Source organism: Bombina bombina, chromosome 4 (genome assembly GCF_027579735.1).
Source record: "Bombina bombina isolate aBomBom1 chromosome 4, aBomBom1.pri, whole genome shotgun sequence".
Lineage (NCBI taxonomy): Eukaryota > Metazoa > Chordata > Amphibia > Anura > Bombinatoridae > Bombina > Bombina bombina.
This window is the reverse complement of record NC_069502.1, coordinates 763,002,089-763,028,700: the sequence shown is the minus strand read 5'-3', so window position 1 is coordinate 763,028,700 and position 26,612 is coordinate 763,002,089. Positions and strand designations below refer to the sequence as shown.

The following is a 26,612-nucleotide window of genomic DNA, read 5'->3' as shown; positions in this document are numbered from 1 at the left end:
AGATATGCCAAAACTTAACTGGAATTTTTTTATGGAACTATATCACATGTTCTGCAATGTGTGTTTCACCTACTTAGCTGCTAATGTGGAGAATTTTATCCAGATAAAACTGTGAATGAAGCCAGAATTCAGATGGCTAATCATAGATTATAAACTAGCTGCCTGTACTAAGGCACTTTCCCCCAAATGGGGCATGTAGATAAGGACCTAAGATTTACCCTGATTTAACATATTCTGCCTCTTTGACCCAAAGGTGACAGGTCTAAGAATGACCCCCTATTAACCCCTTTGATGGGCATAATGTGGCATTCTTAAGAGTTACCGGCCTAAGGCAGGATTCCCAAAGGGCCTAAGGCAGGAATCACCAGTAGCTGATAGGGAGCGGAATCTGGGGAGGTTTTTCTATGCCCTCCCATAGCAGCTACAAAGCTCTGAGACTCCTCATTTTAAAAAGAAAAGCCTACTTTTGGCGTAGTACTGCAAACCAGATCATTTTAAAATAGATTAAACACAACACACAGTGATCTGGTTTGCAATACTTCTTTATACGCAGATACATTTTGTTTATGTCTACAGACCCCTAATAAAATTTTATTTCCCAATAGACAAGACCCTCTCGTAAAAAAGATATGAATTTTGTCTGTATTTTATTTCTGTACTGCACAATGGGGCCTCTCTAATCTACATTATAACCCCCAAAAGCCTGAATGGGCCCCTATTTCAAACGTAGCTTCTCTTGATGACAATTTAGTATGGTGATCACAGTAACAGCAGTGGTCACTGAACCATTTTCAATTATTGACACTGAGTCAGAAGATACTTCTGGAAAAACGCTGCCTGGTGCTGGATCTACCAAAGCTAAGTGTATCTGCTGTAAACTTGTGGTATCTGTTCCCTCCAGCTGTTGTTTGTAATGAAGGTCATGACAAACTTGTTAATGCAGATAATATTTCCTTTAGTAATGTTACTGTTACGTCAACATCTAATTCTCAGAGTGTTCCTGTTAACATAAGAGATTTTGTTTCTAAATCCATTAAGAAGGCTATGTCTGTTATTCCTCCTTCTAGTAAACGTATAGTCAGGGGATCGTTAGTGAACACCTTGCAAGAAAAAAAAAAAGTACTTTTATTTCTGTACTGCACAATGGGGCCTCTCTAATCTACATTATAACCCCCCAAAAGCCTGAATGGGCCCCTATTTCAAACGTAGCTTCTCTTGATGACAATTTAGTATGGTGATCACAGTAACAGCAGTGGTCACTGAACCATTTTCAATTATTGACTAAAATTTCCAAAAATTATATATATTTTTACAGTTTTGGCCGCACATTTCTCACATGCCATGAATTATAAATATAATAATGGCATATTGTGAATCTGCTGGGACTGCTAATTTGTGTGGGTCACTCACTGAAATTTGACTACAATAGGTTTAACTGTAAGTAGCAAAAAAACCTCAGAATTGGCTCAGCCACTGAGTTGAAAAAAAGACTTGGCAGCGAAAGGGTTAAAATATCCAATGTAGGTCACTCCAAAACATCAAGGGTAACAGGGATGCTTGAGTACAGGGTATATGATTGTCTAAATAATTAAAATAATTAATTAATTATTTTAATCACCCCTTCATCTTGTTTCCCAAATATTTTTTTCCACCACATTTGTCAATCTTTAAATTAGACAATTGTTTTGAGAGAGATCTTTATAAATAACATTTCTTTCATGTAATTAGCAAGAGTCCATGAGCTAGTGACGTATGGGATATACATTCCTACCAGGAGGGGCAAAGTTTCCAAAACCTCAAACGCCTATAAATACACCCCCTCACCACACCCACAAATCAGTTTAACAAACTTTGCCTCCTATGGAGGTGGTGAAGTAAGTTTGTGCTAGATTCTACGTTGATATGCGCTCTGCAGCAGGTTGGAGCCCGGTTTTCCTCTCAGCGTGCAGTGAATGTCAGAGGATGTGAGGAGAGTATTGCCTATTTGAATTCAATGATCTCCTTCAACGGGGTCTATTTCATAGGTTCTCTGTTATCGGTCGTAGAGATTCATCTCTTACCTCCCTTTTCAGATCGACGATATACTCCTATATACCATTACCTCTACTGATTCTCGTTTCAGTACTGGTTTGGCTTTCTACTACATGTAGATGAGTGTCCTGGGGTAAGCAAGTCTTATTTTCTGTGACACTCTAAGCTATGGTTGGGCACTTTTATATAAAGTTCTAAATATATGTATTCAAACATTTATTTGCCTTGACTCAGGATGTTCAAACGTTCTTATTTCAGACAATCAGTTTCATATTTGGGATAATGCATATGAATAAATCAATTTTTTTCTTACCTTAAAATTTGACTTTTTTCCCTGTGGGCTGTTAGGCTCGCGGGGGCTGAAAATGCTTCATTTTATTGCGCCATTCTTGGCGCAGACTTTTTTGGCGCAAAAAATTTTCTGTTTCTGGCGTCATACGTGTCGCCGGAAGTTGCGTCATTTTTTGACGTTTTTTGCGCCAAAAGTGTCGGCGTTCCGGGATGTGGCGTCATTTTTGGCGCCAAAAGCATTTAGGCGCCAAATAATGTGGGCGTCTTTTTTGGCGCTAAAAAATATGGGCGTCACTATTGTCTCCACATTATTTAAGTCTCATTATGTATTGCTTCTGGTTGCTAGAAGCGTGTTCACTGGCATTTTTTCCCATTCCTGAAACTGTCATTTAAGGAATTTGATCAATTTTGCTTTATATGTTGTTTTTTCTATTACATATTGCAAGATGTCCCAGATTGACACTGAGTCAGAAGATACTTCTGGAAAAACGCTGCCTGGTGCTGGATCTACCAAAGTTAAGTGTAAACTGCTGTAAACTTGTGGTATCTGTTCCTCCAGCTGTTGTTTGTAATGAATGTCATGACAAACTTGTTAATGCAGATAATATTTCCTTTAGTAATGTTACATTACCTGTTGCTGTTCCCGTCAACATCTAATACTCGAGTGTTCCTGTTAACATAAGAGATTTTGTTTCTAAATCCATTAAGAAGGCTATGTCTGTTATCCTCCTTCTAGTAAACGTAAAAGGTCTTTTAAAACTTCTCATTTTTCAGATGAATTTTTAAATGAACATCATCATTCTGATTCTGATAATGGTTCCTCTGGTTCAGTGGATTCTGTCTCAGAGATTGATGCTGATAAATCTTCATATTTATTCAAAATGGAATTTATTCGTTCTTTACTTAAAGAAGTCTTAATTGCATTAGAAATAGAGGATTCTGGTCCTCTTGATACTAAACCTAAACGTTTAAATAAGGTTTTTAAATCTCCTGTTGTTTTTCCTGTCCCTGATGCTATTTCTGAAGTAATCTCCAGGGAATGGAATAATTTGGGTAATTCATTTACTCCTTCTAAACGTTTTAAGCAATTATATCCTGTGCCATCTGACTGATTAGAATTTTGGGACAAAATCCCTAAAGTTGATGGGGCTGTCTCTACTCTTGCTAAACGTACTACTATTCCTACGGCAGATAGTACTTCCTTTAAGGATCCTTTAGATAGGAAGATTGAATCCTTTCTAAGAAAAGCTTACTTATGTTCAGGTAATCTTCTTAGACCTGCTATATCTTTAGCGGATGTTGCTGCAGCTTCAACTTTTTGGTAGAAGCTTTAGCGCAACAAGTAACAGATCATAATTCTCATAGCATTGTTAATCTTCTTCAACATGCTAATAATTTTATTTGTGATGCCATCTTTGATATCATTAGAGTTGATGTCAGGTATATGTCTCTAGCTATTTTAGCTAGAAGAGCTTTATGGCTTAAAACTTGGAATGCTGATATGTCTTCTAAGTCAACTTTGCTTTCCCTTTCTTTCCAGGGTAATAACTTATTTGGTTCTCAGTTGTATTCTATTATCTCAACTGCTACTGGAGGGAAAGGAACTTTTTTACCACAGGATAAAAAATCTAAAGGTAAATTTAGGTCTAATAATTGTTTTCGTTCCTTTCGTCACAATAAGGAACAAAAGCCTGATCCTTCACCCACAGGAGCGGTATCAGTTTGGAAACCATCTCCAGTCTGGAATAAATCCAAGCCTTTTAGAAAACCAAAGCCAGCTCCCAAGTCCACATGAAGGTGCGGCCCTCATTCCAGGCCCAGCTGGTAGGGGGCAGATTACGATTTTTCAAAGAAATTTGGATCAATTCAATTCACAATCTTTGGATTCAAAACATTGTTTCAGAAGGGTACAGAATTGGTTTCAAGATAAGGCCTCCTGCAAAGAGATTTTTTCTTTCCCGTGCCCAGTAAATCCAGCGAAGGCTCAAGCATTTCTGAAATGTGTTTCAGATCTAGAGTTGGCTGAGTAATTATGCAGCTCCAGTTCTGGAACAGGGGCTGGGGTTTTATTCAAATCTCTTCATTGTACCAAAGAAGGAGAATTCCTTCAGACCAGTTCTGGATCTAAAAATATTGAATCGTTATGTAAGGATACCAACATTCAAAATGGTAACTAAAAGGACTATCCGCCTTTTGTTCAGCAAGGGCATTATATGTCCACAATAGATTTACAGGATGCATATCTGCATATTCCGATTCATCCAGATCACTATCAGTTTCTGAGATTCTCTTTCCTGGACAAGCATTACCAGTTTGTGGCTCTGCCGTTTGGCCTAGCAACAGCTCCAAGAATTTTTTACAAAGGTTCTCGGTGCCCTTCTGTCTGTAATCAGAGAACAGGGTATTGTGGTATTTCCTTATTTGGACGATATCTTGGTACTTGCTCAGTCTTCACATTTAGCAGAATCTCATACGAATCGACTTGTGTGTTTCTTCAAGATCATGGTTGGAGGATCAATTTACCGAAAAGTTCATTGATTCCTCAGACAAGGGTAACCTTTTTAGGTTTCCAGATAGATTCAGCGTCCATGACTCTGTCTCTGACAGACAAGAGACGTCTAAAATTGATCTCAGCCTTGTCGAAACCTTCAATCACAATCATTCCCTTCGTAGCCTTATGCATGGAAATTCTAGGTCTTATGACTGCTGCATCGGACGCGATCCCCTTTGCTCGTTTCACATCGCGACCTCTTCAGCTCTGTATGCTGAACCAGTGGTGCAGGGATTACACAAAGATATCTCAATTAATATCTTTAAAACCGATTGTACGACACTCTCTGACGTGGTGGACAGATCACCATCGTTTAGTTCAGGGGGCTTCTTTTGTTCTTCCGACCTGGACTGTAATTTCAACAGATGCAAGTCTGACAGGTTGGGGAGCTGTGCTGTATGGGGTTTCTGACAGCACAAGGGGTTTGGGAATCTCAGGAGGTTAGATTACCAATCAATATTTTGGAACTCCGTGCAATTTTCAGAGCTCTTCAGTCATGGCCTCTCCTAAAGAGAGAATCGTTCATTTGTTTTCAGACAGACAATGTCACAACTGTGGCATACATCAATCATCAAGGAGGGACTCACAGTCCTCTGGCTATGAAAGAAGTATCTCGAATACTGGTATGGGGGAATCCAGCTCCTGTCTAGTTTCTGCGGTTCATATCCCAGGTATAGACAATTGGGAAGCGGATTATCTCAGTCGCCAAACGTTACATCCGGGCGAATGGTCTCTTCACCCAGAGGTATTTCTTCAGATTGTTCAAATGTGGGGACTTCCAGAATAGATCTGATGGCTTCTCATCTAAACAAGAAACCTCCCAGGTATCTGTCCAGATCCAGGGATCCTCAAGCGGAAGCAGTGGATGCATTGTCACTTCCTTGGAAGTATCATCCTGCCTATATCTTTCCGCCTCTAGTTCTTCTTCCAAGAGTAATCTCCAAGATTCTGAAGAAATGCTCGTTTGTTCTGCTGGTGGCTCCAGCATGGCCTCACAGGTTTTTGGTATGCGGATCTTGTCCGGATGGCCTCTTGCCAACCGTGGACTCTTCCGTTAAGACCAGACCTTCTGTCGCAAGGTCCTTTTTTCCATCAGGATCTCAAATCCTTAAATTTAAAGGTTTGGAGATTGAATGCTTGATTCTTAGTCAAAGAGGTTTCTCTGACTCTGTGATTAATACTATGTTACAGACTCGTAAATCTGTATCTAGGAAGATATATTATCGAGTCTGGAAGACTTACATTTTCTTGGTGTCTTTCTCATCATTTTTCCTGGCATTCTTTTAGAATTCCGAGAATTTTACAGTTTCTTCAGGATGGTTTGGATAAAGGTTTGTCTGCAAGTTCCTTGAAAGGACAAATCTCTGCTCTTTCTGTTCTTTTTCACAGAAAGATTGCTAATCTTCCTGATATTCATAGTTTTGTACAAGCTTTGGTTCGTATAAAAACCTGTCATTAAGTCAATTTCTCCTCCTTGGAGTTTGAATTTGGTTCTGGGGGCTCTTCAAGCTCCTCCGTTTGAACCTATGCATTCATTGGACATTAAATTACTTTCTTGGAAAGTTTTGTTTCTTTTGGCCATCTCTTCTGCTAGAAGAGTTTCTGAATTATCTGCTCTTTCTTGTGAGTCTCCTTTTCTGATTTTTCATCAGGATAAGGCGGTGTTGCGAACTTCTTTAAATTTTTACCTAAGGTTGTGAATTCTAACAACATTAGTAGAGAAATTGTGGTTCCTTCATTATGTCCTAATCCTAAGAATTCTAAGGAGAGATCATTGCATTCTTTGGATGTAGTTAGAGCTTTGAAATATTATGTTGAAGCTACTAAGAATCTCGAAAGACTTCTAGTCTATTTGTTATCTTTTCCGGTTCTAGGAAAGGTCAGAAGGCCTCTGCCATTTCTTTGGCATCTTGGTTGAAATCTTTAATTCATCATGCTTATGTCGAGTCGGGTAAAACTCCGCCTCAAAGGATTACAGCTCATTCTACTAGGATCAGTTTCTACTTCTGGGCGTTTAGGAATGAAGCTTCGGTTGATCAGATTTGCAAAGCAGCAACTTGGTCTTCTTTGCATACTTTTACTAAATTCTACCATTTTGATGTGTTTTCTTCTTCTGAAACAGTTTTTGGTAGAAAAGTACTTCAGGCAGCTGTTTCAGTTTGATTCTTCTGCTTATAATTTCAGTTTTTTTTTTCATTATAAGATTTAAACTTTATTTTGGGTGTGGATTATTTTCAGCGGAATTGGCTGTCTTTATTTTATCCCTCCCTCTCTAGTGACTCTTGCGTGGAAGATCCACATCTTGGGTAGTCATTATCCCATACGTCACTAGCTCATGGACTCTTGCTAATTACATGAAAGAAAACATAATTTATGTAAGAACTTACCTGATAAATTCATTTCTTTCATATTAGCAAGAGTCCATGAGGCCCACCCTTTTTGTGGTGGTTATGATTTTTTTGTATAAAGCACAATTATTCCAATTCCTTATTTTTTATGCTTTCGCACTTTTGTCTTATCACCCCACTTCTTGGCTATGCGTTAAACTGATTTGTGTGGGTGTGGTGAGGGGTGTATTTATAGGCATTTTGAGGTTTGGGAAACTTTGCCCCTCCTGGTAGGAATGTATATCCCATACGTCACTAGCTCATGGACTCTTGCTAATATAAAAGAAATGAATTTATCAGGTAAGTTCTTACATAAATTATGTTTTTCAGAGTGAAGATCAATGCTGTTTAAAGTATTGCTCCTCTGGAAAAAAATTAAAAAATTGTGCTAACAGTGTTTTTGAAAGGATATGGCACATGTCAAGGTGTTTGACAGGGAAGGGTGTGTATATATGTGTATGTATGTGTAGTACTTTTGTTTGGGTTGATCTGAAGAAGGGGCATTTTGCTCTGAAACGTCACAGCAATACATTACACAAGTCCAGTGAGTGCGGATCTTTACTTTATTGGAGATATAGATATTATATATATATATATATATATATATATATATATACATATACACATACATAGTGTGTGTATATATGTGTATGTGTGTATATATATAATATATATATATATATATATATATATATACTATATATATATATATATATATACTGGTATATATATATATATATATATATATATATATATATACTGTGTATATATATATATATATATATATATATATATATACTGTGTGTATATATATATATACTATATATATATACTGTGTATATATATATATATATATATATTTATATATATATATATATATACTGTATATATATATATATATATATATATATACTGTGTATGTATATAATATATATATATATATATATATATATACACATACATAGAGAGTGGTATGTGTGTGTATATATATATATATACATACATACATACATACATACATACATACATAACATACATACATACATACATACATACATACATACAAATATCAAATATGCACAACATCCCTGTTAAAAACAAATAAACCATATCCCATAAACACTTTTTAGACATTTATTTCAACAATAAACTTTTCATCTAATATGTATTATATACACACACCAGTGTAATACTTTATTTTATGTTGTACATGTATTTTGTGATATTTTTATTGTAGCCTTAATGCTATCTCAAGGTTATGCTAACTTTTTAGCACTGTTATATGTTGAGCTCAAACTCATAACTCACAACTAATTTGGGTGCGACCATATTATCCGTTGAAAATACAGGCAGCGCTAAACATTCTATGATTCTTCTGTTTTACCATGGATTTGTAAATACCAGATTGCACCCTATAATCTTAGTGAGGTCCTGCGATCTTGATAGTGCACCCTGCGCTGTCAGTAGCGCTCCAGTTGTAATGTAGGCCTTAATTGACAAACATGCTGAGAGCAAGGATATCAAAAGTGTTGGAATATTGGAAATTCCCAGCCTTTATCAGTTATAGGTCTGTTAATAATAGACAAATATATAACTTGTTTGCTATGTTTCCATCACCATCAATTTGCATTAAAGGGACACTGAACCCAATTTGTTTTTCTTTCATGAATCAGAGCCTGCAATGTAAAGCAACTTTCTAATTTACTCCTTTTATCAATTTTTCTTCATTCTCTTGGTCTTTTTTTTATTTTTTTATTATTTTTATTTTTGGAGGACATTACAGAATATGTAATTACAGGGTTGAGCACAATCCTAACAAACATTAAAAACATATCCAAAACTTACATTGCTTGTACTAATATAAAAGAATAATCGGTCCTCATATTTTGTCCCCTCAAACACTTGCCGGTCACTCATGGACCTGTAGTTAAGAGTACTATTCATGCTAGGGGCTTAAGAGCATAAGAACCTGAGTAGAACAAATATGCCCATTCTAAACATCTAAAAACTAACAGCTACCCTGGCAGGGGTTTTGGGATTGTAATATGCGGGGTGGAGCAGGTGTGAGGACTATACTCGTTAGCTAAACGTATCCATAGTGATTAAAACTTGCAGCGACCCTTTCAGGCCCTTTCAACAATATTGTGCGAGTTGATAACTGTAGTGGGAAATTCATGGAATCATTAGGAGCCAAGGTGGGCAAGAGTAACTACTAGTGTAGGATTGTGTATACAATATTGTCTGCATCAGAAATCCTCCTAACAAATTTTCTATAATGTGAGAATGTAGGTGCAGTCATCTGAATTCCCTGTGCAAGGCAATCTTTATATTTAGCAGTAGGGGTAAGGCGTTGCTGCTGTGTAGTCTACATGTTACCTTAACCCCGCCGCCTGCGGCCGTCAGTCACGAGGTAGGCAAGCATAGGTTTATAAAATGTGTATGCGCCCTTGAGGTAAATAATGCCTACTGTGTTTTAGCGCTGAAGTTTGATGAACAGTGATCACAAATCACCCCGACATTACAATTGTCTGGCCTCATCAGTTATATATACCCATCAATCCCACTGATAAAACGTATAGTCCTGCTACCTATATAGACAGAGCAATAGTAACAAGTTGACATAAAACACAAACAAGCAACAATAAACTTTAATGCAGGATAATTTGAGTTTTTAGATAAATGTCCAGAAGTAGTGGAACTTTACATAGTATTAACCACCTCTTGAGTTTACTTGCCGGGCAGTTCCAATCAATGCAGCTGGTGTATCTATTCAAAATAGTAATGTAAGGTGGTGTACCAGCATGCAAACAGCTTTTGGTATTTTGCCGCAAAAGAAAGGCTTCATTTATACAAATCATATTATCCTCCGGGCAAGCTGTGAAAGTGAATAAATTATCTCCCCAGAGTCTTTAACTAACCGGAGGTCTTTACCCGGTCCCTGCTTCATCTGTGTAAGCTCTGGTCGCCTCTCTATTGTTAGACCTTCATCTTTTGTGTCAGGATAGCTCGGGTGTGGGCTGAAAGATGATCCTAGAATCGCCAATGCTGTCATGTGCGCAAGATGCGCAGATGTGGCCAGCGCCTTCTCTCCCAGTTTGCTCGGCATGATGGTAAGCGCCATATTGGAAGGGTTGTAGTGGCGTATTTCTCAATTAGGGCGTCCTGCTCCATGTATAGGAAATTAGCCTGGGGGGCAATCCTGTAAGTGCCCTGCACTGCTTTATGGTGATCCGGTAAGTTTTGACATCGGGTTAGTTGTCTCTGTGTTACTTGCTTGCCAGAAAGTTGTCTCTTCGCGCTGCTCCGTTGGTAGGTGATTGCCCTTGGCTGTAAAAAGGGGTTCGGTCCTCTCTTCCAGAGGCTGTTCCAATAGGACTGATATATTCCAGAGGTTGATGTGACTCGTTCTATTAGCAATTGTAAATCCTTCTCAGATGGTGCTTTATTTATTAGGGCCTGAAACAAAGCTTCCACTTTAGCCATTTGATAGTCCCAGTTATTAGAGGGTTCCTCAGTCATGCATTGCTGTATTTGGAGTTAATAACGGCTCTCACCGCTCGACCTCACCACTGGGATTATATAGTCACTCAGTAAGGTGTTTTCGGTTATTCAGTAGCTCAATGTACCGCGGTGTTCAGATTGACCAAGTCCAGCAAGTAAACCCTAGGAGCTTCCTAGGGGGGAAATGCTGCCTGTATTGTAGCCCGCCGCACCAGGCCTTATTTGTCCGTTTTCAGCTCCAGGGTCATGAAAACAGCCTCTTGACATGTGATATCTATTGTAGAGCTAGTCATACGTTGATATAGAAAATATAATAATTAAAAAGCTGTGATTTATAAGCAAAAATCGGCGGATTTTATGCAACTCTCCAGAGCTTGAAAAAGTGCGACTGCACAGAGCCGCTGCTTGGACACGCCCCCCCCCTCTCTTGGTCTTTTTATTTGAAAAAGCAGAATATAAGCTTACGAGCCAAGCCCATCTTTGTTCAGCACCTGGGTAGCACTTGCTGAATTGGTGGCATAAATTGTACCCGCTAATCAGCAAGTGCTATCCAGGGTTCTGAACCAAAATGGTCCGGCTCATAACCTTATATCCCTTGCTTTTTCAAATAAAGATAGGAAGAGGATGAAGAAGAATTGGTAATAGGAGTAAATTGGAAAGATGCTTAAAATGGCATGCTCTGCTGAATTATGAAAGAAAATATTTGGGCTCAGTATCCCTTTAATTTATTGTATTTTTTTTGTTTGAAAAGCAAATTAACCCTGTCATCAAAGGGTTAACAAAATGCAAGGGAAATGCAAGCTCTCATACTATATCCAGGACAAGCATCCAGAGCTGTTACTCTGACTCTGGTGATCCTGCTTGTAAGTAATGCAAAACCAGGTATACATCATTAACCCCCTTAAAGTCCGCAGAGTACCCTGTATGTTGCCTGGTTGTTAAGGAATTGTGGGGCTAATAAATATGTCCTTGCTCATAGTTGAGTAGGGATCCATGGGAATTTATGTTGAGTGATATCCTTTTAAATAATTATTTAAATATAATTTTATAAAAGGGTAAAAGAAAAGATTGTATTATTGAACTTTAGCTTGCATATAAACTATTTGTTTAAACCCCTGCAAAGTTAAAGAGACAGGAAACCCCAAAATGTTTTTTTATGATTTGGGACAGAACATACAATTTTAAACAACTTTTCATTTACTTCTGTTCCCAAATTTGCTTATTCTCTTGTTGTCCTTTGCTGAAGGAACAACTTTGCACTACTGACAGCTAGCTGAACACATCTAGTTAGCCAATCACAAGAGACAAATGTGCAGGCACCAATCAGCAGCAGCTCCCACTTTTGTAGGATATGTGTGTATTCTTTTTCAACAAGGGATACCAAGAGAAGAGAATGAAGCACATTTAAAAGTAGAATCTAATTTAAAAATGTCTTAAAATGGTAATTTTACCTTTAAAGATAGTGCAACAATGCACTGCTGGGAGCTAGGCTGAACATATCTGACGAGCTAGCAACAAGAGGCATATGTCTGTAGCCACCAATCACCAGCTAGGTCTCAGAGTACTGCTGAGGTATACTTTTCATCAAAGGATACAAGAGAACAAAGTAAATTTGATTTGAAAATAAAAGTTAATTAAGTCTCAAAATTGTATATTCTACTTATACCATGAAAAATTTAATTTTGACATTCATACCCCTTTTACAGGGACATAAACCTTTCTTGATTCAGCTAGAGCATGTCGTTTTCCAAAATGTAATTAGCTTAGTCATCAAAATGACCATGTTCTTTTTGTATCCCTTGTTGAATTCATAACTCATATACTTATGATTTTGTGTTTGGCTCACAGCTGTCGTGATTCACGGGACAGACAAAATGTAAAGATTGTGATTACATTTTCCTTTTTATTGTGCTTTTGTGATTGTAATTCTACTGTATTCTACTGTATTTAGAGGGCTTTTAAGTAATATACTAATTTACCTAATATATATTGATTGTTCTTTCTTTTTAGGTACGCAATGAAAGAAAACATGTCTAATAATAGTAACAACTAGTATATCTCAGGCAAGAAAATCAGTTGAACAGCTCAAAATGGAAGCCTGTATGGACAGGATAAAGGTAACAGTTGCCTAACATGTGAATTGTATACATTATTGCAACAGAAACACTAATGTTTATTGAATAATTCTCCATTAATGGAAGAGCTATGTGTTTGGGGTTTTTTCTAAGGAAAAAAAAGGAACAAATCATAATAGTCTGTTTGGCACCATTTTGTGTATATATGTACTCAACTGAGCTAATGAAGGGCGCATGAGAACACCAAGTAATTATGACCAAACAAACAGCCACACAGTGACAGATAATATTGTCTTGAAAACGGTTTAGTTAGAAGCCGAAATGTCGACTTACCATTTGGAAGAATTTTTCGGAACCTAAAATAAAGGAATTAAGTGGTGAAATAAGACCTGTGAGTGCCCTCATGTTGCATACACAATCTTTATAATTAACCAAGAGGGGGCAGTTATCACTAGTAGAGAGTGAGTGCATGGGGATTCTGGTGTGTGTGTATATATGTGTATGTATATATGTGTGTATATATATGTGTGTGTGTGTATGTGTGTATATATGTATATATGTGTGTATATATATATATATATATATATATATATATATATATTCAAACACACAGTTTGCATATACACACACATATACATTATTTCACATTTTTGTAAATATTTTATTATATCTTTTCATGTTACAACACTGAAGAAATTACACTTTGCTACAATGTAAAGTACTGAGTGTACAGCCTTTATAACAGTGTAATTTTCTGTCCCCTCAAAATAACTCAACACACAGCCATTAATGTCTAAACTGTTGGCAACAAAGTGAGTACACCCCTAAGTGGAAATGTCCAAATAGGGCCCAAAGTGTCAATATTTTGTGTGGCCACTATATTTTCCAGCACTGCCTTAACCCTCTTGGGGCATGGAGTTCACAGAGCTTCACAGGTTGCCACTGGAGTCCTCTTCAACTCCTCAATGCTGATATAACGGAGCTGGTGGATGTTACAGACCTTGCGCCTCCCCCACCTTCCATTTGAGGATGCCCCCACAGATGCTCAATAGGGTTTAGGTCTGGAGATATGCTTGGCCAGTCCATCACCTTTACCCTCAGCTTCTTTAGCAAGGCAGTGGTCGTTTTGGAGTGGTGTTTGGGGTCATTATCATGTTTGAATACTGTCCTGAGGCCCAATCTCCGAAGGGAGGGGATCATGCTTGCTTCAGTATTTCACAGTATATGTTGGCATTCATGGTTCCCTCAATGAACTGCAGCTAATGCAGGCCCAGACCATGACACACTCCTACCACCATGCTTGACTGTAGGCAAGACACACTTGTCTTTGTACTCCTCACCTGGTTGCCGCCACACACGCTTCACACCATCTGAACCAAATAAGTTCATCTTGGTCTCATCGGACCACAGGACATGGTTCCAGTAATCCATGTCCTTAGTCTGCTTGTCTACAAACAAACTGTTTGCGGGCTTTCTTGTGCATCATCTTTTAAAAGGGGCTTCCTTCTGCAACAACAGCATGCAGACCAATTTGATCCAGTGTGCGGCATATGGTCTGAGCACTGACAGGCTGACCCCCCCCACCACTTCAACCTCTGTAGCAATGCTGGCAGCACTCATATGTCTGTTTGATATGGATATGATGCTGATGCGTACACTCAACTTCTTTGGTCGACCATGGCGAGGCCTGTTCTGAGTGGAACCTGTCCTGTGAAACTGCTGTATGGTCTTGTCCACCGTGCTGCAAGCTCACTTTCAGGGTCTTAGTAATCTTCTTATAGCCTAGACAATCTTTATGCAGAGCAACAATTCTTTTTTTCAGATGCTCAGAGTTCTTTGCCATGAGGTGCCATGTCAAACTTCCAGTGACCAGTATGAGAGAGTGTGTGAGCGCTAACACCAGATTTAACACACCGGCTCCCCATTCACACCCTGAGACCTTGTAACACTAACAAGTTACATGACACACGGAGAGGGAAAATGGCTAATTGGGCCCAATTTGGTTGAAGTTTGAAATAGTCTCTTGTGGAGGGTAGTACTCTTCGCAATGGGACTGAGTTTTAAGTAATCCTATCAGCCTTTCAGTGAGAGCATGGATGAAAGTTAGAGTCTGGAGATGCAGGGGGAGTTCTTCTGCGAAACCATCCCGACTCATATCAACAGCTCTGTGGTGATCAGCGTTGACGAGTTTTGCTGCCTACCTTTCTTCACTCAAGTCCATGTCAGAAGCAAGGCTACTATCTATCACACTTGAAGGGTCATGTTCCTGTTCCACGGCATAGATTCCGGTAAGATCTTTTAATTTTATTTCAATATGAGAATGTATTGTTTACGAAACAAGGTAGGGTCCCAGTGGGGACTCCTTTTAATCTTAATAAGGAATCATGGGGTTATTGAACAGGGGGGACTTTAATCATGTTTGTTATATGGTTCTATCTGCAAGGTGTAGCTATTCCTAGGCTCACGGCCTTTACAGAACATAACGGCCTTCTTTTCATGACGTGATCTTTTAAGATTGCGCACCCCTTTTTGTGACTGGCACGGTGCACCTTGTGACGGGTGTGGTTACGCTGTTTTTCACTTCCGTATGCTGACTGTGTACGACCTGGAGAGAGTCTAGTTCTTGGGTTGTCTGGTTCACTGGAGGTGGTGAGGTGCCCCAGCCATTGGGGGGTGTTAAAGGGTGCAGTAAGCTTTTGTCATTTTTGTAAATCTCAAGATTAGGGAGGATTCTGACATGCGAGACACTGATGCCTCGGATACGGAGAATGCCCATCAGTTATGTTCCGGTTGCCTTTCTAGAGGTTGTCCATGACCCGTGAGGCGTGTATCCCAGACCCGTTCTTGGCTACGCATCAGGTGTCCCCTATGGCCTTTACTCCTTCTCTGGAGGGTGGCTTGTTTCCTGCAGAGGTTACGGCACGGTTCCGCATGGCCATTTCTATGGCTCTGACTCATTTATATCTCCCCAAGTAAAGTATTTCTACGATATGCCGTGCTGTTCCGTTAACCAAGGCCCGTCGAGCGTGGGATCACCCGATTCAGTTCGGCCTTCTGGGAAAGTGTTGGCCCCTGAGCTTCAGGATGCCCCAATTTCGAATCCAGGTATTTTCAGTTGATCCGACGAGGGATGATTTTCCCTTACGTTATAGGCTGGCTCGCCTGCGTATTCTTTTAAGACATGTTTTGGCAATGCTGGAGGATCCCAGTCTAGTGAGCTGAGGGATCGAGGCCTTAGATGCAGGATGGCAAAATGGGTATGAGGTTTGGGGATGAAGCCAATCTCCTTAACGTCTCCATTTTTTGTTTTTTTTTTTATGTTTCGGTTCCAGTTCTGAGCTTGGGTGGAATGGACTTCTAATAGGCTGGTCCCGTTGTTGTTTTCATTCACCTTGGGTGGTCACCATCCCGGTGGATGTGTTTAATTTCGTTTTCCTTAAGCTCATGTCTGTTAGATTTTGTTTTATGAACGTTCTTCTCTGGAACTGATACTTGCGATTAGTGGTCGTGTGGGCACTCCCTCGGAAGTTGCACACTTGTTGAATATTAGAATTATGTTTGTTCTAGTTCATTGATTGATCCTTCGGGATGATTTTTTCTTGGACCTTGAGCAGTTCTGAAGTGTCCTTATACCTGGCTGGTACTGGTCTGACATATTTTTATGGCTGTTCCAGGGTTCATGTCACCTTTCATGGTGCTGATTAAAGTATGTCACTTGGCCTATTCTATGGACTCTGGGCTTGGATCCTACCGAAGCATGAGGCCTGGTTGTTAATACGAAACCCCTCCGGACAGAAGGTTGTGACTGCCAATCTAAGGTTGGCTGGTTTGGGCTACTCGCTTGGAATACGGATCTGTTTTTGCAGACAGCATCATGGTTCTTCAGGTCCCTGAACCGTTATCTCCATTTCTTTGGAGTTGGGAGATGTGTGTGTGACCTGTGTGGTCTTGTATGGCCGAGTGCTTAACGATTTGAGTTTTACTCAGTTCTTCCGGATGCTGATTCTTTAGCCTATGAAGGCATTTTCTTGCAGTGGCGGAGTCTTATTCCTTCCCGCCTTGGGTGGATCAATATAGTCTAGATGCACGGGCATGTTTTTCTTCCTCTAATCCGAGTTGTGTTACTCCAAGAGGTGGTGTGCAGGGGTTCCCTACCTTCTGTGGGGGGCTACAGCTCCGGAGTTTGCCTGCTTAATTTTTTTTTTTTTGGAAGATAGATCATTCAAGGATCTCTGGCTGTTGTCTCTTCCATTTTATACCTTGGTCTGACCCTCGGTCTCGGCGTTCGGGGTGTCTTGCGTCCTCGTTGTAACTTAGCCTTGGGCTTGTCATTGAAGAGGCGAGGTCGGGGTACGGATGGCCGCCCTTCTGGGGTCAGGTAGTTGCCCTTCGTTGGTGGTTCCTTTGTTTAGCTCTCAGGGATGGTGAGCAAGGTAATAAAGGGATTAGGGAAAATTAAGGGATTTGTGAAATTGAAGTCAAGTGTAGAATTATACACTATAAAGTATCAAAAGGAAAAGGGGGGTAAACAATTACACTTTATTAACATATATACAAATGGATACAAATAGATAGGAAGATGTTGTAATGGATCTTAGAGATGGGGATTTCTCCAACATAGGTGTGTCCGGTCCACGGCGTCATCCTTACTTGTGGGATATACTCTTCCCCAACAGGAAATGGCAAAGAGGCCCAGCAAAGCTGGTCACATGATCCCTCCTAGGCTCCGCCTACCCAGTCATTCTCTTTGCCGTTGTACAGGCAACATCTCCACGGAGATGGCTTAGAGTTTTTTAGTGTTTAACTATGCAACAATTAACGGCTGTAATGGATAATTCTGTCAAAAACATTTTAGCCAAAATGAACACTTATCAGCGTAAGCGCGGACTGCTCTGTTTTAGATACAGAAGAGCATGACGACGCTGATAATAATGTTTCTGAAGGGCCCCTAACCCAGTCTGATGGGGCCAGGGAGGTTTTGTCTGAGGGAGAAATTACTGATTCAGGGAACATTTCTCAACAAGCTGAACCTGATGTGATTACATTTAAATTTAAGTTGGAACATCTCCGCATTCTGCTTAAGGAGGTATTATCCACTCTGGATGATTGTGACAAGTTGGTCATCCCAGAGAAACTATGTAAAATGGACAAGTTCTAGAGGTGCCGGGGGCTCCAGAAGCTTTTCCTATACCCAAGCGGTGGCGGACATGGTTAATAAAGAAATGGGAAAGGCCCGGTATTCCTTTCGTCCCTCCCCCCATATTTAAAAAATTGTTTCCTATGGTCGACCCAGAAAGGACTTATGGCAGACAGTCCCCAAGGTCGAGGGAGCGGTTTCCACTTTAAACAAACGCACACTATACCCATAGAGGATAGTTGTGCTTTCAAGATCCTATGGATAAAAAATTAGAAGGTTTGCTTAAAAAGATGTTTGTTCAGCAGGGTTACCTTCTACAACCAATTTCATGCGTTGTCCCTGTCGCTACAGCCGCATGTTTCTGGTTCGATGAGCTGATAAAGGCGGTCGATAGTGATTCTCCTCCTTATGAGGAGATTATGGACAGAATCAATGCTCTCAAATTGGCTAATTCTTTTACCCTAGACGCCACTTTGCAATTGGCTAGGTTAGCGGCTAAGAATTCTGGGTTTGCTATTGTGGCGCGCAGAGCGCTTTGGTTGAAATCTTGGTCGGCTGATGCGTCTTCCAAGAACAAGCCTACTTAACATTCCTTTCAAGGGGAAAACGCTGTTTGGCCCTGACTTGAAAGAGATTATCTCTGATATCACTGGGGGTAAGGGCCACGCCCTTCCTCAGGATCGGCCTTTCAAGGCAAAAAATAAACCTAATTTTCGTCCCTTCGTAGAAACGGACCAGCCCAAAGTGCTACGTCCCTCTAAGCAAGAGGGTAATACTTCTCAAGCCAAGCCAGCTTGGAGACCAATGCAAGGCTGGAACAAGGGAAAGCAGGCCAAGAAACCTGCCACTGCTACCAAGACAGCATGAAATGTTGGCCCCCGATCGGGACCGGATCTGGTGGGGGGCAGACTCTCTCTCTTCGCTCAGGCTTGGCAAGAGATGTTCTGGATCCTTGGGCGCTAGAAATAGTCTCCCAAGGTTATCTTCTGGAATTCAAGGGGCTTCCCCCAAGGGGGAGGTTCCACAGGTCTCAGTTGTCTTCAGACCACATAAAAAGACAGGCATTCTTACATTGTGTAGAGACCTGTTAAAATGGGAGTGATTCATCCTGTTCCATTAAGAGAACAAGGGATGGGGTTCTACTCCAATCTGTTCATAGTTCCCAAAAAAGAGGGAACGTTCAGACCAATCTTAGATCTCAAGATCTTAAACAAGTTTCTCAAGGTTCCATCGTTCAAGATGGAAACCATTCGAACTATTCTTCCTTCCATCCAGGAAGGTCAATTCATGACCACGGTGGATTTAAAGGATGCGTATCTACATATTCCTATCCACAAGGAACATCATCGGTTCCTAAGGTTCGCATTCCTGGACAAGCATTACCAGTTCGTGGCGCTTCCTTTCGGATTAGCCACTGCTCCAAGGATTTTCACAAAGGTACTAGGGTCCCTTCTAGCTGTGCTAAGACAAGGGGCATTGCTGTAGTACCTTACTTGGACGTCATTCTGATTCAAGCGTCGTCCCTTCCTCAAGCAAAGGCTCACACGGACATAGTCCTGGCCTTTCTCAGATCTCACGGATGGAAAGTGAACGTGGAAAAGAGTTCTCTATCTCCGTCAACAAGGGTTCCCTTCTTGGGAACAATAATAGACTCCTTAGAAATGAGGATATTTCTGACAGAGGCCAGAAAAACAAAACTTCTAGACTCTTGTCGGATACTTCATTCCGTTCCTCTTCCTTCCATAGCTCAGTGCATGGAAGTGATCGGGTTGATGGTAGCGGCAATGGACATAGTTCCTTTTGCGCGCATTCATCTAAGACCATTACAACTGTGCATGCTCAGTCAGTGGAATGGGGATTATACAGACTTGTCTCCGAAGATACAAGTAAATCAGAGGACCAGAGACTCACTCCGTTGGTGGCTGTCCCTGGACAACCTGTCACGAGGGATGACATTCCGCAGACCAGAGTGGGTCATTGTCACGACCGACGCCAGTCTGATGGGCTGGGGGCGGTCTGGGATCCCTGAAAGCTCAGGGTCTTTGGTCTCGGAGAATCTCTTCTACCGATAAATATTCTGGAACTGAGAGCGATATTCAATGCTCTCAAGGCTTGGCCTCAGCTAGCGAGGGCAAGTTCATACGGTTTCAATCAGACAACATGACAACTGTTGCGTACATCAACCATCAGGGGGGAACAAGGAGTTCCCTAGCGATGGAAGAAGTGACCAAAATCATTCTATGGGCGGAGTCTCACTCCTGCCCCCTGTCCGCTATCCACATCCCAGGAGTGGAAAATTGGGAAGCGGATTTTCTGAGTCGTCAGACATTGCATCCGGGGAGTGGGAACTCCATCCGGAAATCTTTGCCCAAGTCACTCAGCTGTGGGGCATTCCAAGACATGGATCTGATGGCCTCTCGTCAGAACTTCAAAGTTCCTTGCTACGGGTCCAGATCCAGGGATCCCAAGGCGGCTCTAGTGGATGCACTAGTAGCACCTTGGACCTTCAAACTAGCTTATGTGTTCCCGCCGTTTCCTCTCATCCCCAGGCTGGTAGCCCGGATCTATCAGGAGAGGGCCGTCGGGTGATCTTGATAGCTCCTGCGTGGCCACGCAGGACTTGGTATGCAGATCTGGTGAATATGTCATCGGCTCCACCTTGGAAGCTACCTTTGAGACGAGACCTTCTTGTTCAGGGTCCCGTTCGAACATCCGAACCTGGTTTCACTCCAGCTGACTGCTTGGAGATTGAACGCTTGATCTTATCGAAGCGAGGGTTCTCAGATTCTGTTATCGATACTCTTGTTCAGGCCAGAAAGCCTGTAACTAGAAAGATTTACCACAAAAATTTGGAAAAAATATATCTGTTGGTGTGAATCTAAAGGATTCCCTTGGGACAAGGTTAAGATTCCTAAGATTCTATCCTTCCTTCAAGAAGGATTGGAAAAAGGATTATCTGCAAGTTCCCTGAAGGGACAGATTTCTGCCTTGTCTGTGTTACTTCACAAAAAGCTGGCAGCTGTGCCAGATGTTCAAGCCTTTGTTCAGGCTCTGGTTAGAATTAAGCCTGTTTACAAACCTTTGACTCCTCCTTGGAGTCCTCAATTTAGTTCTTTCAGTTCTTCAGGGGGTTCCGTTTGAACCCTTACATTCCGTTGATATTAAGTTATTATCTTGGAAAGTTTTGTTTTTAGTTGCAATTTCTTCTGCTAGAAGAGTTTCAGAATTATCTGCTCTGCAGTGTTCTCCTCCTTATCTGGTGTTCCATGCAGATAAGGTGGTTTTACGTACTAAACCTGGTTTTCTTCCAAAGTTGTTTCTAACAAAAACATTAACCAGGAGATTATCGTACCTTCTCTGTGTCCGAAACCAGTTTCAAAGAAGGAACGTTTGTTGCACAATTTGGATGTGTTCGCGCTCTAAAATTCTATTTAGATGCTACAAAGGATTTTAGACAAACATCTTCCTTGTTTGTTGTTTATTCCGGTAAAAGGAGAGGTCAAAAAGCAACTTCTACCTCTCTCTCTTTTTGATTAAAAGCATCATCAGATTGGCTTACGAGACTGCCGGACGGCAGCCTCCCGAAAGATCACAGCTCATTCCACTAGGGCTGTGGCTTCCACATGGGCCTTCAAGAACGAGGCTTCTGTTGATCAGATATGTAGGGCAGCGACTTGGTCTTCACTGCACACTTTACCAAATTTTACAAGTTTGATACTTTTGCTTCTTCTGAGGCTATTTTTGGGAGAAAGGTTTTGCAAACCGTGGTGCCTTCCATTTAGGTGACCTGATTTGCTCCCTCCCTTCATCCGTGTCCTAAAGCTTTGGTATTGGTTCCCACAAGTAAGGATGACGCCGTGGACCGGACACACCTATGTTGGAGAAAACAGAATTTATGCTTACCTGATAAATTACTTTCTCCAACGGTGTGTCGGTCCACGGCCCGCCCTGTTTTTTTTAATCAGGTCTGATAATTTATTTTCTTTAACTACAGTCACCACGGTACCATATGGTTTCTCCTATGCAATATTCCTCCTTAACGTCGGTCGAATGACTGGGGTAGGCGGAGCCTAGGAGGGATCATGTGACCAGCTTTGCTGGGCTCTTTGCCATTTCCTGTTGGGGAAGAGAATATCCCACAAGTAAGGATGACGCCGTGGACCGGACACACCGTTGGAGAAAGTAATTATCAGGTAAACATAAATTCTGTTTTTTACTTCCAAACTGTTATTCAACAATCACACTATCTAACCTCTAACTACTACTAATTTTAAAACAAAAGTTAAAAAAGGGGCCAGTGGACCCACAGAGTGTTTATTATATATGTTTATATGTTTTAGGGATCAGTAAAGGCACAGGGTATCTTGAAGGATCACAAACCAATCACAAAGTATTCACACAATTGCAAGCAAGCTATGCGCTCAAGGGCGTCGTCCTACCTGCGTACTGCTTTTATCAAAACAAAGTCAGCGATTTCTAACTGAATCCCTATATTCATAACTCCATATATTCAAGCAGACACCACATACATACTCATAGTTGTCATTAGCATACAATAGGATTATAGCCCATTCCTATTCCAATATTCCCTTATACAGGTAATCAGGCTGACTTTGTTTGATCAAAGCAGTACACAGGTAGGAGGACGCCCTTGAGCGCATAGCTTGCTTGCAATTGTGTGAATACTTTGTCATTGGTTTGTGATCCTTCAAGATACCCTGTGCCTATACTGATCCCTAAAACATATAAACAATAATACATGTTTTCTGGGTCCACTGGCCCCTTTTTTAACTTTTGTTTTAAAATTAGTAGTAGTTAGAGGTTAGATAGTGTGATTGTTGAATAAGAGTTTGGAAGTAAAATCCCCATTTCTAAGATCCACTACAACATCTTCCTATCCATTTGTATTTATGTTAATAAAGTTTAATTGTTTACCCCCTTTTCCTTTTGATGGTGAGCAAGGTCCAGGGTTATCATTCGCCTTTGGGTGTGGGTGCTACCCTGCCTGTGTGTGTAACACATGTTATCGCTGCCTCCGAGATTTCCTTGGGATCTATATTCACTGGGTGCTGAATCTTAGACCGTTAAGGAGTTCTCTGTGACTCGGGTTTGGGGCTATTGCTATATCGCCAAGTCTACGGACTTTAGAGGTGCGCTCCTCCTTGTAGGAGGCAGTTTAGGGTTCCTCTGGAAGTTGGATCTTTTGATAGACTCCTCTTGAGGTCCCTGGCCTAGGTCCATGTCTCTCCTTCGTTCGGTTGTGGACGGTTTGGTCCTCACACTTGTTGTTTTTGGTCCTGTGTGTTTCTCTCGTAGGGGCCGGTGCTCTGTGAGAGATGTCTGACTGTGGCTTAGGCTTTAGGTCCTTCTGACGGGTCCCTACTGATCTCCTGGTGCATTTATGATGTTCCTGTAGACTCCAAGTGTCTTTCAACTGGGTTGTTGATATGGCCGAGCGGTCTCGCCTCTATGTAGGGTATTTTCCGTTGTTTCACTCCCTTCTCTTCTAAAGTGGGGGTGGGTTCTCCGGGTTCGGAGTTACCTTAGTATCTGTGGCGTCCTGTGGGTCCTTGGTGCTTGCGTTCAGGATTCTGGAAGGGGAGCTGCGATGTAGTGTCTGGTTCCTTCGTTCCTGCAGTGGGAGGCTGAGGGTTTGCACCCTTTGGGAGCCAGCTGTCGTAGCCTGATGGTTAGCTTAGCTGCCTAGCAAGCAGAAGGTTTGCAGTTTGAAACCAATTGCAGCTATTTGCACCTTGAATGTGTGCACACAAGCTGCTTTATAGGCAGCCCCAATGGATCTAATATATGGATGCTGAAGGTCTGAGGGCCTTCTTCCCTTGGGAAGTGTTCTTCTTTTGACGAAGACAGCGTATAGGGGGTCTTGTACCCGAGCACGATGTCTATCCTGATTAACGGTGACATGCTGTTTGTAGTAGTGCTCTAACCGGGGATTTTGTTCCTTGTTGATCCTTCTTTTCTCTTCAAGAAGTCTGGGACTTTTGTCTTCGGTCTTTGACTAGCCTTTGGGCTGCAACCATTATCCTGGAGGGAAGGTTGGGGATCGGTTATCCTATGAGGTATTGACCGTTTTATTAGTGTTGGTCCTCTCTTTTGTGGTAGGACTTTGGATGTCCTCCTCTTCTACTGGCGTCTGCTGCTAGGAGGGGGCGCTCCTCGGAGCCGCTATTTGGAGGGCTGTAAGCCTTCAGAAAGTTGAAGTTGGAGCCATCCACAGTTATTTGCACTGTAATGGTGTCTCCAGCTACAGCAAATTGCCTTATCTGTATACTAATAGACTGGAAGCACCTTTCGTGGTTTGGATTAGCAATGGTGAGTCAGCTTTCCTCCTGGAAGCTGGTCATGAGAGTTCCTGTTCAGGCAGTTTGAGGTTCTTTTTGAAGAGTTCTTCTAGCTGCTGGGATAGTTATCCTATTTCTGCTGTCTCTGCTTGTCTAGCCTGCAGGTCTAGGTATGTTATGAGGCAACGGGGGGTCTCATGGTTTTCCTGGAGTACCTTAGAGTATGGTACAGGGTCAGGGATATGAGGGTGTTCTTTAAGTCCTTTTTGGGACATGTTTACCTGTGTATGGATCCTTTTTCTCTGGCCTTTGTTTCTAGGGAGCTTGTCTTCCTGAGCGTTGATATTGTAAGACAACCTTGGGTTGTTCTATATGTGGGGAGGGGGAAAAGTTCTTTGGATTTTTCCTGGACTCTGTTTTCCCTTTAGGGACAGATGCGGTCCTTGTCCTTGGCCGGGTGCCTTCTTGGGAGTCGTGATCAGCAGGGTTGGACGTCTCGGTGGTTGTTGGGCTTGACGGACTCTGGGACTGAGTGGGTTTTTTGTTCGGCTTTGTCGGCGGTGTAACTAATGGGCAGTTACCTGGGCTCGGGTTTTCTTCCGTGTCGTTTGTGCTTAATTTTTAGGGTGTTGAGTAATTCAGGCTGTGGTGCCTTTCGAGTGGGCCGCCTTTTGTACCCACCAGTTGTTGCATTTAGTGCCCTCTAGCTTGGGTATTGTTTTGCCAAAAGTAATGAATGCAGCTGTGGTCTCTTCCCTTTTAAGAAGAAAAACATAAATTATGCTTACCTGATAATTTCATTTTCTTCTGAAGGGAAGAGTCCACAGCTCCCGCCTGTGTTCTCTAGAAGGCAGCTGTAATTTGTTTGTTCTTCTGGCACTTTTTTTTCACCCTGATATTTCTCCTACTGTTCCTTGTTCCCTTGGCAGAATGACTGGGGGATGAGGGAAGTGGGGGAGGTATTTGAGCCTTTGGCTGGGGTGTCTTTGCCTCCTCCTGGTGGCCAGGTTCTGCATTTCCCAAAAGTAATGAATGCAGCTGTGGTCAATTCCCTTCAGGAGAAAATGAAGTTATCAGGTAAGCATAATTTGTTTTTCGTGTGGGTCTACAAAGGACTTTTATTACCTTTTTTACCAATTTTAATATGGCAAAAAAAGGAGTGTATACGTTTAGCAGCAACTCTCTTAACCCTTTCACTACCGGGACTTTCAGAGAAGATCTTGCCCAAAATACCGGAGAATTTTAGCATTTTTGCTATCACTCCATTTAAACAGAAATAGACCTTGTTTTTTGTTTTTTTATTTACCTGTCAAAACATATATATATATATATATATATATATATATATATATATATATATATATATATCATATATATATATATATATATATATATATATATATATATATATATATATATATATATATATATATATATATATAATTTTTTTTTTTTTTTTTTTTTTTTTTTTTTTTTTTAAAGTAGACAAGGTATTGATCTAGGCCCATTTTGGTTTATTTCTAGCCACCATTTTACCTCCAAATGCGATCAAATATAAAAAAATCATTAAATTTTTCACAAACATACCGCTTGTGCCTATCATAACACAAATTATTGTAAAAGTTTCTCTGAGACCCCCTTTGTTCAGAAGTAGCAGACATGCATGGCTTTATTATTATTATTATTATTATTATTATTATTATTCCTGACAGTGAAGGGGTGAATCGGGTAGCTTGTAAGGTTAATTTTAGCTGTAGTGTAGAGATTACCTTCCCACCCCCTGATTCCTACCTGATCCCTCCCAAACAGCTCTCTTCCCTCCCACACCCCCTACTGGTCACCACCATTTTAGGTACTGGCCTGCCAGTATGCAGTTTAGGTTTTTGGTTATTATAATTTATTTTTATTTTTTTCTGCAGTGTAGTGATCCTCCTCAACCCTCCCACCTCTCTCATCAACCCAAATAGCTCTCTAACTCTCCCCCTCCAACTAATTGTGACCATCTTTAGTACTAGCAGCTGTCTGCCAGTGCCCATGAATGCTTATATATTTTATTATTTTTATTTATTTCTCCAACATTGGTGTGTCCGGTCCACGGCTTCATCCTTACTTGTGGGATATTCTCTTCCCTTACAGGAAATGGCAAAGAGAGCACACAGCAAAAGCTGTCCATATAGCCCCCCCCTCTGGCTCCGCCCCCCAGTCATTCTCTTTGCCGCTCTCAACAAGTAGCATCTCCACGGGGATGGTAAAGAGTATGTGGTGTTAGTTGCAGTTTTTTATTTCTTCTATCAAGAGTTTGTTATTTTAAAATAGTGCCGGTTTGTACTATTTACTCTA

The 26,612-nt window shown here is 41.1% G+C and overlaps 1 protein-coding gene across 1 annotated transcript in view; it reads left to right on the top strand.

Moving 5' to 3' along the window:
• The first annotated feature begins 12,778 nt into the window (after positions 1-12,778).
• GNG4 (G protein subunit gamma 4) overlaps positions 12,779-26,612 on the top strand; it is an 81,664-nt gene continuing 67,830 nt past the window's right edge. Inside the window, 2 exon segments of the mRNA XM_053711079.1 lie at positions 12,779-12,805; positions 12,807-12,878. Of these exon segments, the coding sequence (XP_053567054.1) occupies positions 12,779-12,805; positions 12,807-12,878 (99 nt within the window).